The following is a 12539-nucleotide window of genomic DNA, read 5'->3' as shown; positions in this document are numbered from 1 at the left end:
TGCAGGGATGACGCTTTAGAGGCAAAGCTTTTTCCTCCCTAACTCCATCACTTTATACTAACAAAGTGAATCCCAAAGAAACAAATTGCAGAGTTTAAGGCCCAACCTCCTCTGGAAAAAAAATATCCCCTCTTCTCCCACTCATTCAGCCACAGGTCCCTCTTCCCCTGCTGCAGAAGAAATCTAAAGCAAAGCCAATGGGGCATAAGGCTTAACCAGGAAGGAATCACTTGTGGGACCAAGAAACACCGAGTTAGCCACCGATGCAGGGGTCTGTTCCAGGCTGACACACAGAACGCATCGTGCCGAACTCAGGGCAGAAACTGGACGGGACTATTTCATCCCATACAGAATAATGGGCTGACTCTGGCATAAATCAAATGCAACATCCTTCTGGTCCAGAGGCAAGTTTGCACTTGTATTTTCCCAACACCAGGTGGTAGCAGAGACTAATCTTGCCGCGGATTTTCCCCAGTCTAGCAGGGATTCGTAGCGGTATTTTTACATACAACTCATGCACATTCTGCAAGACGCATTCAGCATGATGGTATAGAATTGTATTCAAACGGTATTTTAGATCAAACCCTGCCCCTCAAAGGCTACATAATTCATTTGAATCAGACAGTGTAATAGCTGCTTTTGGCTTTTTTTGTTCCCTGAGAGGTTTCACGTTTCTCTTTTCTTTTGCAGGCAGCACACGGACCCTATTCTATTCTCCCGCATTTGGTATTCTGCTGGCTTTTACTGCGAGTTGAAGACAGAAAGTGTTAAGAATTATAATGTCAGGTATCCAGGTCATGGCTGTATTGGTTTAGAGGAAAAAGCAATCAGGACTCATGGTACAGGCAATATCTTTTATAAGACCGACTAGATTTTTGCAAAAAAAAAAAAAAAAAGAATTGTTTAATTGCAAGCTTTCAGGAACAAACACCCTTCATCAGGCATCGGAGAAAAGCTTGTAACAGTTCTCCTGGGTAGACATGAAAGTTCATATTTCCTAGGATTTCACAGAAGAGTCAATAGAGGGAAGACTCCTCTGGGCAAGCATTTCTTAGCTGGTGGGGTGTCTCTGAGCTCTGTTGTGAGGCTCTGTGATGATGCAAAAGAAAGGCAGGAACAGTCTCTCAGGTTTCAGGTGGTCAAAGATGCTTCCTCCTTGTGAAATTATAACTTATAATAGCATTGTCCTGTAAGTAGTGCCCTTTATTCCAATGCTTGCTTATAGCTCCTGGTCCTCATCCTAAAAGCATTTATGCAGGTGGATGAACTGTCCCATTGAAAGAAATGGAACTGTTCCCCTGGAAGAACTTCAGCCTAACTACAGATGTTTTCAGGATGAAGGTCAATATGTGCATCATACCTGCCATCACCCCCAGGGTAGAAAGCCCAAGAGAGGGAGGGAGGGAGAGGAAATATTGCAGCTTTGAAAATACCACAGGATCTTTCATGTCCATTACAGGATCTGGGTTCTCCATGCCTTGCACACCTGTGCAAGGTTGAAGCATGCATAGATGGATATCTGCATGTTGGTATAGCTCCTAGCATGCATAATAATTGGTCTATCCATTGATGCTAAACAGCCAGCTTACTGTGCACTGGCACGTAGATCTACTTCTCCAGGGGCATGGGGATTGCAGGCCTGGTACACCAATGCACGTTCAGAGGATGCAGCCCCCAGTGAAGACAGTTTGGCTGGGTAGGGCCCCAGTTCTCTTTGTACGTGGGCACATTTATAACTATATTTATGTGAGCTGTCTCAGCAGGATATGTGGAAAAGGCAAAAGATGGCCCCAACGTGGTGGATGGGTCGGTCTCGACCTGGAAGGGTGTGATCAGTGGGGTCCCGCAGGGCTCGGTCCTTGGACCGATACTCTTTAATGTCTTCATCAGTGACTTGGACGAGGGAGTGAAGTGTACTCTGTCCAAGTTTGCAGATGACACAAAGCTATGGGGAGAAGTGGACACACCGGAGGGCAGGGAACAGCTGCAGGCAGACCTGGACAGGTTGGACAAGTGGGCAGAAAACAACAGGATGCAGTTCAACAAGGAGAAATGCAAAGTGCTGCACCTAGGGAGGAAAAATGTCCAGCACACCTACAGCCTAGGGAATGACCTGCTGGGTGGCACAGAGGTGGAAAGGGATCTTGGAGTCCTAGTGGACTCCAAGATGAACATGAGCCGGCAGTGTGACGAAGCCATCAGAAAAGCCAATGGCACTTTATCATGCATCAGCAGATGCATGACAAATAGGTCCAGGGAGGTGATACTTCCCCTCTATCGGGCGCTGGTCAGACTGCAGTTGGAATACTGTGTGCAATTCTGGGCGCCACACTTCAAGAGGGATGTGGATAACCTGGAGAGGGTCCAGAGAAGGGCCACTCGTATGGTCAAGGGCCTGCAGACCAAGCCCTACGAGGAGAGACTAGAGAAACTGGACCTGTTCAGCCTCCGCAAGAGAAGGTTGAGAGGCGACCTTGTGGCTGCCTATAAGTTCATCACGGGGGCACAGAAGGGAATTGGTGAGGTTTTATTCACCAAGGCGCCCCCGGGGGTTACAAGAAACAATGGCCACAAGCTAGCAGAGAGCAGATTTAGACTGGACATTAGGAAGAACTTCTTCACAGTTCGAGTGGCCAAGGTCTGGAACGGGCTCCCAAGGGAGGTGGTGCTCTCCCCTACCCTGGGGGTCTTCAAGAGGAGGTTAGATGAGCATCTAGCTGGGGTCATCTAGACCCAGCACTCTTTCCTGCTTATGCAGGGGGTCGGACTCGATGATCTATTGAGGTCCCTTCCGACCCTAACATCTATGAATCTATGAATCTATGAAACGTGCCATTTTGGGACTGGTGTCATTTCAGTGACGGGTCACTCAAGCCCGGAGCGCTAGGGTACCTGACCAAAAGCTGCTGAATTTGTTTTCTTGATTGAGATGTCTTGGGTATAACAACAGACAATGCAGAGGCACAGCAGGGACAGGAGTTTACCAACTTTTTACACCTGGCCAATCTGCTTGAAATCACAGAAAGCGAGGGTTGGACAGGACCTCAGGCGGTCATTAGATAAAGAGTGCGGTCAGCAGGAGAATTTAAAAGGCAGGTTTCTCTTAGTGGGGAAAGGACCAGGCCACTAAGAACAGGATATCACGTCATATTTCTCAACAAACCAGTGTTACATCATCTGGAGACAGTGGTAATCACGCACTGTGCTTTGTGAAACAAATTAGCTTCGTTAGCACACTGTTTTGGCACAAGCAAGAGCATGCAATTTATGAGTTAGCAGGGCAGGTTGTTTGCTAATGATTTTCCAGCAACTCTTACCTCAAACACCCTATTAAAGCTTAAATCTCATTTTACAAAATTAATCTACAAACTTAAGCTGCTGTGTTAATTCTGTTTGTGCTGACTACTATTCCACAGCAAATATTTTTCCTCAAGTATTGTATTTTGCTGAAAACAAACCAACCAAACAAACGAACAAAAAAAAATACAATAAAAAACAAAGCAGGGAAAACATTTAAGCTGTAACTAAAGATGGTTGCTTGCTGATAGCATGAGCAAGTGACAAGTTTAGACAGAGCACCTGGAAAGAGACAATGCCGCCCGGAACAATATTTCCTATTAAATGTCGTGGAAGCCTCCCATCCCACTTACTGACCGAAAGTCAGGCACAGGGGAAGGCACCGAAACAAGCTTGAGAGCAGTCAGCGGGAACCGTATTAAAAAGAGAATGCATTATATTTTCATCATTCTTCTTTGGTTGGATTCGGCTCCAGGTCAGTATGCAGATTTCTGATTCATGCTTTATAAATCTGATCGGTGTTGTCAGATCAATTCTACCTCGTTAGCATTCATGAAAAAAATAGTATTGGCAATTTAAAACAAAAAACACAAAAGCAAAAATTATTAATTAGCATGCCGTGGACATTTCAGGTAATAGTTTGAGTCAGCAGCAAAAATGCAAGCGTCTAGATTTCAGGTGAAGTGGCTGGATGGCCACCCCCACAGAGCTGAGTCCATGCGTATGTAAATTGGAGATGGGCTGAAGCCTCTGGAAATAAGCAAATATTTGGGCTTTTGTCCCGTTTCTCAGCTCTCAGTTGAGAGTGCCGTGCAAAACCCCTCCATCAAATCCCTCATCTGGGGGAATCTGTTAACCCTCAAGTGTGATCCACATCTCAGATGAAGTCCAGAGGAGCCTCTCTCATCCTCTGCAATGGGCTTTGGCTAGCACCTGTCATCTATGTGCTTTAATAATGTTTATTTGCGTTGATTGATTTGCTCAGTTCAAAATGATTGCGTCCTGTCGGCTTACATCTGATTTAATCTACCATAATTGACTACACCGGCAGTTGGAGAAATTCAGTGCAAACAAAGTTAGCATTTAATTATTGCGCTACTGTTTAGAGAGCTCACATCAATGTCACATAGAATTAGGTTGTTATCTCTAGGAGGCTGAGTCTTGTCAGGCTGACCTCGTATCGAATAGCACCTTTTCCAGAAACAGTCGCATTTTCCTGAACCAGGATACTGAAAGTTGGGGCACAGGGTCAACCCCCTCCATGAAAATATGGAAAAGCAATAGAAATGCTGGGATCAAATACAACTCGTGAGGAATCGTTTCACTGAGCACAGAATCCTATCTGCGCAGTGCTTTTCCACTGGGAGAGTTTAATCCATAGTTTTGGCAGCTAATTGGTAAAAAAGGATGGTAATATCCATGAAACAGTGGATTAACTTGTGATCCAATTACATATAGGACATGTTGGATAGTTTGGTCCTAACAAACCTATAAGTCCTGCAATGTAGAGCAATTTTGTATGGGAAAGGGTGGCTATTAATATTATTATTATTGGCAGACAATTCTTTGGGTCAATTTAACCAATTAATTTAGTTGGTTTAATAAAAGATATCAGATGGACCCAAAGAACCTTGTCTGCCTGTATCCTAGACCAACATGGCTACAACCAATACCCCGGAAACATTATTATTACTATTACTATTAGCCATGCTGCGAGTGCAGCCAAAAAATGATTTGGCTGATGAGACTATCTTGTGAATTTAAATCATGCTTACGTGTTCCCCTGAACTCATCCAACTTTGCCTGCCTATGTTTGTAAGTGCATCAAACAACGAGGAAGAACCTGCTCTTTCCTTGCTTGCACGCCGGTAAATGTAGGAAATCTCTCGTGTAACTCCACAGGCTTCAACTGGGTAAATACTCCGTTGCATAAGAGGAAAGTCTGGCCTTATCGCTGAAACTTGAGAGGCAAGGACGTTTAGAGAAACGCTCTCAGAACCTAAGAGAGGCGTGAGCAATCACGCACGGCAGGATCTGAGTCTGCCTGGCTAATCTACAGCTAGTCCAAATCCCCCAGACAAAGCCCCAGGTCCGGCCCTGCCCACACACCTAAGGCTGGCTGCTTTTCCCCTTTAGCGTGCATCCCGTTTTGCTTTAGCAATCATCATTTCAGCTGGCAAAATCCATTTAGTACGTTTTCAGGGCGCCTCTGTGCCTCGGGACCTGAAAACTCCCGTGACAGGGTCCCACCCGAATGCAATTTGCAGCAGATCTGCCTCAGCATTGCTTTTCATGGCTTTCCACCTTGCTAGGGGTCCTCTGACAGCCCCAACCCAGACGGGCAGAGACCTGCAAAAGACTGACCTCAGAGCCTAACTTTCGTTCCTGTTTGTTAAGCTTTAACAAACCCTGGGGACTCCAGAGAAATTGGGCTGCATTATTTTATTTTTTTCCTATAAAACACATCAACATCTGCCCTCTTCTCTCGTAGGTTTTCTAGCACTGCTCAATTTAACTGCTGCGAACCCCAGGCCCGTGGCAGAAAATGCACCAGAGCACACGGTAGTTACCACCATCACCATCACCGCTTCTCCTCCCGGTTCATTCGTTGGAGAGCCAGTTATTGCGAATGCCAACCCAGTCGTGCATCCATTTATCATCACCCCCAAAGCTACAAATCAATGGGAAGTAAGTGTGTCCCAAATATCTAGTCATGCCCCACAACTAGAGTCTCTTGTTTAAAGTGCAGAGCAACAATTTGCCATCTGGCACACTCTGACCACCTCTTTGCAGCTGTAAAAGACCAAAGCAACACATTAAACTGCCTTTTTAGAAGCAACAAGTTCAAAACCTCTGCTGCAAGGAGCCATCATCTGAATGAACACAGAAACACGCATTGGTCACGGTCACACTCGCTTTAGAAAACAGGCTGCCAATACTTTGCTGAAGCATCAGTGATGATAGTAAACGATCCCGTTAAATATATGGTGCAGTGAAACTGGGTGTCCATACAGAGAACAGAGCAAATTACCCTTGTTAGGGTTTATCTTGCCATTTTGCAAAGGGTTAGAAAGTTAACTCTACCTTCCTATTTCTGCATTATTCTATCGTTACCCATTGTTAAGCTTCCTTCCTTTGCTTGTTTGCGTTAAAATTACTCATCTCATTGAGGAGGGGGGGAGCTGGGCAGTCAGTTTGAGGCGAGAGTAGCAATTTCACAGCAAAATAACACTAAAGGACTGAAACACCGAGATTACATAGATACATCAATGTAAATGAGACAAGCAGCATTCTGGTTATATAATTTTCAAATTGCTACCTGTCCATAGCTTTGACTGTGATTAGCTACAGAAATGGCACAGAGTATGTAATGAGGAGATACACTGAGGATGCTGGTTTGAGGTCTAATCCTGTTCTCATTATTCTCAATGGTAAAAATCTCATTAATTTTTCCTGGTCCTGTGTGTTTACTCTGCTACTGTATTTGCCACTGGCTGTGCGCGCAAGCTGGAAAGACAATGCAATAATGCAGCCTTACCTTTATGTGCCCATAATTCATTTTTAAAAATATTTCCCTGGCCCTCCTGAGGGGCCAGATAAAAAATGCAGGAGATCAAGGGTTTATAAGCTCTAGTGTTTTGTGCTAATGAGCATATTTTATTCAATTGCCATTTCCAAGCACTGTAACGCTTTCCTCTCTTGGTCCCAGCTAACGACGACAACGCTGCCCAAGCTGGATTTTGAAACCGTGGCACTTTACTCGCTTGTGATACTGGTGAAAGACACGGTGGGGAGATCAGCTTCTCAGACAATCTTCGTGCAGATTTCCAATGTCAACGAAGCCCCCTTCTTCACCGGAGCACTAGCTCAGCCCGGCCGAGGTACAAAGCACTCGCACATAGCATTCAACAGGCGTGGGTCACGGGGTCCGATTCTGATCTTGTCTTAGCACAAGTCAGCCTGAGAGTTACAGCACGAATTCAAGACTAGGCTCATTGAATTTCTGTCTTGCAGTGATGGAAGTGTGGGTTGCAGAGGACACCTTAGCGCATACCGTCATTTATACAGCCAGAGCCAAGGATCCAGAAGAAGAGGCCTTGAAGGTAATATACAGCAATAGATGGAGAAAAAAGTTTGTGGGCTGATGACAAAGTTACTCAAATATGTCTGTAAATTAAACAGATCCAGTGTGCTTGCTGAGAAGCTGTCATAGCTGGCAATGCCCCATGCCTGCAGAATTCATCCACAAGTATTTTGGGGCCTTAAGACTGGCAGCCCATGCTCGGTGGCATTGGATGGGGTCTAACAAATAAGGTCCTATTGAAACTGGCTGTGCCCCACATGCCTCATATCCTGCCATGGTCACAGAGGGGGTTGGCCTGAATCAGCCTGAAGTCAGGCAGAAGGTAGAGCAGGGTGGCACCTTGGATACTAATTAGTTCAGAGAGACATGAGCATTTATAAGCAACAACCTGCTTCATTAGACATTGTCTATGAAAGTGTGGCCTTCTGCCATGAATTCAGTCCAACCCCCATGGGATGGAAAGGTCACTTTTATTTATAAATTGCCCTTAGACCCTTAGTCCAGTGCAAGGGGTGAAGTGACATCTGCTTTATTTCCTGCTGGGTTGGAAGTGCTGGCTGGATCGGTACCCCATTACAGACAGCGTGCAAATGTTTGCGAGGGGCACCTGGAAACGAGGACAGGCACCGTCTACATAACACCACCACTCCCACTATTATTTTCTGTGGCTTGACCTTACAGCACTTCGGAAAGGGTGTCACACTTCTTATCCCAACATTACACATGGGGAAAAGAAGGTGACTTGTTCAGGCAAAGCTCCCCGGGGCAGGACCTAGGCCTTGGTGTCTTATGGGCAGAACAGGAGGCCGGGACAACACAGCCTGCAAAGCATCTAGACACAACACCTCAAATCGAAAGGATTGCTTAAGTCCTGCAGTCCTGAGCCAAGAGGAAGGGAGAGGATTGGGAGTAAGAGCTGTAGGATTAACCATGTGAGTATAGGATACACCCTCCAAATAGATAAATTTAGCACAAGCAATGGAGGGAAGTGTTAGAAATTCCTCCTCTCGACGCTGCCCCAGTAGCTTACAGCCCGTGGAAGATGGAGAGAGACGGTCAAACAGAAAAGCAGAGCTCAGCCTGTTCATTGCATAGAGGATGCTGCTTCGCTGATGCCGATACAGTTGCTCTCGATTTCCACCAGCGTGGGAAGGGCAACCGATTCCAAGTGGGTCCACGGCTCAGCTGGCAAAAATCAGTGTTGTTTCACTCACGTCAGTGGGGCCGTGCCCCCTCCCACGACCTGGGAGCTAACCCTAACTCTTCTGTCACTTAAAGAGGCTCCAGGAGCCCACTGAGAGGTGACTTAACTGGGCTTTGCTTGAAGCGCGTCCCTCTGGCAGGTGGATTTGTCAGGGTGGTCGAACCAGAGTGATCAGATCCTAACAGAGCATGTTTTATTTGAAGATCCTACAGAAAAAATAATTAGTCATGTTCCTCATCAGAAGGCTAAACAATTACACAGTAGTGAATGATCCTGCAGCCATGCCTGTAATTAAGGAACTGTTAGCATTTTAATTATAAACCGCAATCTTCAAAGCCTGACACAGTTCAGCTATAAAACAAACACGCTGACAGTTTCTTAGCTATAGAATAGAAATTAAACTTCAATGTTTTCAGGGGGGAGGAGAAGGGAGATTATGGTGCAGGCCTTGCTTTTTTTGTTGGTTTTTTTTTAACATCTTTGGAGAAATTTGGGCTCAAATCATCATTAAGTGTTTGGAGAGAATATTTTCCAAGAACTGATTCAGAACAACCTTTATTTTTTTGTGAACTCCCATGGCTCCTTTGAAAGTAGGTCGAGGCCTATTCTGCTCTGGTTTACAACTGTGTAAATGAGGGTGTAATGAGAGATTCACAGGGCAGAAGCCAAATTTAGTGATTTGAAAACCACCTTTGTTTAAGCATAAAAACAACAAGGAATGGAGCTCAAATCTACCTTATGTTATGGGTGTAGGTGGTAGCCGTGTTGGTCTAAGGACATAGGCAGACAAGGCTCTTCGGGTGGATGTGATCTCTTTTATTAGACCAGCTCAAATAGTTGGAAAAAATTCTTCTTTGCAAACGCTGCAAAGAAAGCTTCTTTCTTCTTTGCAAGGTTTGGAAAGAAGCTTTCTTTGCAACGCTTGCAAACAAGACTTTTTTCCAACTATTTGAGTTGGTCTAATAAAAGAGATCAGATTTCCCCAAAGAACCTTGTCTGCCTTACATTATGGGACATTTTGCTCTTTCTTGCCCCCTTTAGTTGGACAAAAAAACCAACCCAGCACAAGACCTGACCCTACAGCTGCCACTGACTCTGTGACCGAAAAAGTAAACGAAGTGAAGGTCATAATGATAGTTTGGCTTTGGTACCTTTAAGCTTGGTTAGACAATTGTTCTGAGCAGATCTGAGCACAGGGTCCTGAGTTCAACAGAAGTCTAACGGAGCAATAATAGACCTATGCACACGATCAAGTGTTGTAGGCCTCAGCTCACATATAAACCGGTTACAAATTAAGTGTGCTGCCAAAGCACTTGCTAGCTCATCCACAAGATGGCGAAGAAGTTCATAACATACAGCAGCCAATCATTGCTAGTCGCAGTAGTTACCGTTTCCACCGAACCTCAAATGGACACATACTTCCGTGCTCCTTTGCGATTTCCCATCTTCAAAAGCCCTTGTGCAAGTTTTAATATTCAAATCACTTCTCAATTCCCATAAAAGAGCTTGCATTTGATTGCTACGTAAAATTAGAAATACGTGAAATACATTCAAATTATGTTCAAAAACAAACAACTCCCCCCCATCCCCCTGTAAAACTTTTGCTAATTCAAATTATTTACCTCTAAAACCAAACCAAATAGATCTTGTTGCAAACGCATCCCCTGCTAGAACTTGGAAATCCCCAATTCTTTGTACAATCAAACTATGGTCCTTGCTGAATGAAAACAGTAGGGGAAAAAGCAATAAGGAGATCACTGCTTTTTAAAAGGCAGTGCTGCAGACACTGTGTCACTGGAATATTGCGTTCAAATCCCCCAAGCACACCGTGTGCCATGGTGCTGGATGTGCAAGAGGCTGCACTATGGGTTTAAACTCTTTGGTATAGGCGGGGGATGAGTGAATGCATCTTCCTTCAAGTCTGGAGCAAGACTGCTGCTCTTTGAAAGCAATAGTTCCTTCCCTGCCTGCCCCACATCTCACTGCGGCAATGTGTTTTGGAAGGGCTCGTGATATATATGCAGAAGGGTGGATACAAGCCTTAACAGTGTCACCAGAAAGCTTTCAACCCCCCTCGCCATTTGGTTTCAAACATTGCCTGTGGGAGCTGGGCATGCTGTTCTGTGCCCATAGGAAGTATATGCCGAAGTCTGAGCGAGAGCTGTGGCTCAACGGAGATCCCTTCCTGCTTGCCCAGGGTGCAAGCCCACCGTAGGGGCTAGGCTAGCCCAGCAACTACCTCTTTAAGCTTGGGGACCATCACGTCCTGAATGCAGCCCAGCCTAAACAGAGATGCTGCACAAAAGGGTGAAGATACAGAAACACTTTTGCCACGGGGGAATTTACTTTGTATTTCAAGCTGGAGAAAAATTACACTGGTGTCCTTAGCAGACAGGGTAAAGCATGCTTTTCTGGAGGAGTAACTTTACACCACAGTAGGTGCATCTACACGAGACGCCAGCTGTGCAGTAGCCTAATAACACTGCGCAGTACTGTGCCGGGCAAAACCTGTGCTAATATGCTACTGCACAGTAGTATTAGGCTATGGCACAGTTAGCATCTATAAAAACCCATGCGCCAGCATTACTGCACAGGAGTGCCAGTGACCGCACATTGATTTAATACTTGGTTATGCAAGTACTAAACTTAATGTGCAGTAATTACAGTGCATTAATGAATGTGTGGATGAACCCAGTAGGGCTGTATGCTGTGCATCCTCTCCTCTTTTACTAGGGAATACATTTAATTTACTCCATGCATTTACTACAGGTTGGTACTAGGACAAAACTTTGCCTTCAGAGCAGGTGATCTACTAGATCATTGCTTATAGAGCCATTTTCTTCTTAGCTGGGTGCAGATGCACCCAAGCTGGCGCTGCACTAGCTTGAGTACCGGTAGCAGACAAGTCATGGTAGGGGAGAGCTCCTGATTTACCAGGCTTTTTGGGCAGATTTTGCAGCTCAGTCTTTTCTTTGCTGATGTGGTTATACTGCTACTAGGACCTGAGCTGGCTAGTTTAAAGATCAATGCAACAAGGTGGTCACCTCTGTGACAGCAGCCTGGGCATAATTCCTGCTGCAACAGAACAGCTCTTCATCCTTCCTGCTCCAAGGAGCTGAAGGCCTAGATTATAAGCAGACCTACCCTGTATCTGGCCCGAGAAGGTTCAGCCTTTAATACTCAATTCTCGAAATGCACACTGGAAAATGACTGAATGTGACATTTATGCTGAAAAATTTGGAGCAAACATCACCAGGCTGGTCCTATGGGCATGCTGGGGGGGAAGGGGAGCGTGGCCTGGGAAAAGCCTGCAGGATGAGAGGCGTCATGACTTAAATTACACAGAGCCGAGACTTGCCAGCATTGCGACACTTCCACTTGCAGGTAACGAGAGGGCTAAGCCAGCGCACAAGCGAGCTTCTTGCAAACCCTGCAAGATCAAGAGTCTTAGGCTTGTGATTGCTCATCCGGGTCAGTTGTTAAGCTCTCCGGCCGATTGCCAGCCAGAAAGTTACCTAGCAACCATGCCAACTGCTCGGCAGATGTAAATATATCAGACAGTAGCTACCAGCCAAATTTTGCTCGTGTGAGATAAAAGCTGAAAAACCCGTGGCTATAAACAAGCTGTCCCCTCTGTGGGGACCAAAATTCAGAGCCAGGAATGGGTAACGGGGCACCGAATGTTACCCACCCGTACGACGTGGCTCAGTCCTGGAGGGAGCTCGCTATCACACCTAGGCATGGATGCTCCTGTTCCCATGCAGAGCTCCGGGGACGTAAAGGGGGTACCACTGCAGGGCAAGCCTCCCTAATTCTAGCAGGTCTTTAAGGTTTTCCCCTAACACATCAGGCTCCAATATCCCACTTTCTCCCTTCTGGCTTTCCATGACTCTGCTCCAGCCCGTAGCTCTGATATTGCCACTGGTGGTTTCCTCTGCCAAGTTGCTCCTTGTC

At 45.7% G+C, this 12539-nt stretch overlaps 1 protein-coding gene across 1 annotated transcript in view; it reads left to right on the top strand.

The window, feature by feature from the left end:
- Positions 1 to 12539, top strand: part of LOC106739677 (cadherin-related family member 3) — a 46853-nt gene that overhangs the window by 8088 nt on the left and 26226 nt on the right. Inside the window, exons 2-5 of the mRNA XM_059715996.1 lie at positions 691 to 786; positions 5829 to 5985; positions 7007 to 7178; positions 7312 to 7400. Coding sequence (XP_059571979.1) covers positions 691 to 786; positions 5829 to 5985; positions 7007 to 7178; positions 7312 to 7400 — 514 coding nt within the window. The remainder of the gene's footprint in view (positions 1 to 690; positions 787 to 5828; positions 5986 to 7006; positions 7179 to 7311; positions 7401 to 12539) is intronic.

This window comes from Alligator mississippiensis, chromosome 12 (assembly GCF_030867095.1).
Source record: "Alligator mississippiensis isolate rAllMis1 chromosome 12, rAllMis1, whole genome shotgun sequence".
Classification (NCBI taxonomy): domain Eukaryota; kingdom Metazoa; phylum Chordata; order Crocodylia; family Alligatoridae; genus Alligator; species Alligator mississippiensis.
Note: the sequence above shows the minus strand (reverse complement) of the source record. Positions and strands in the feature narration are given on the sequence as shown.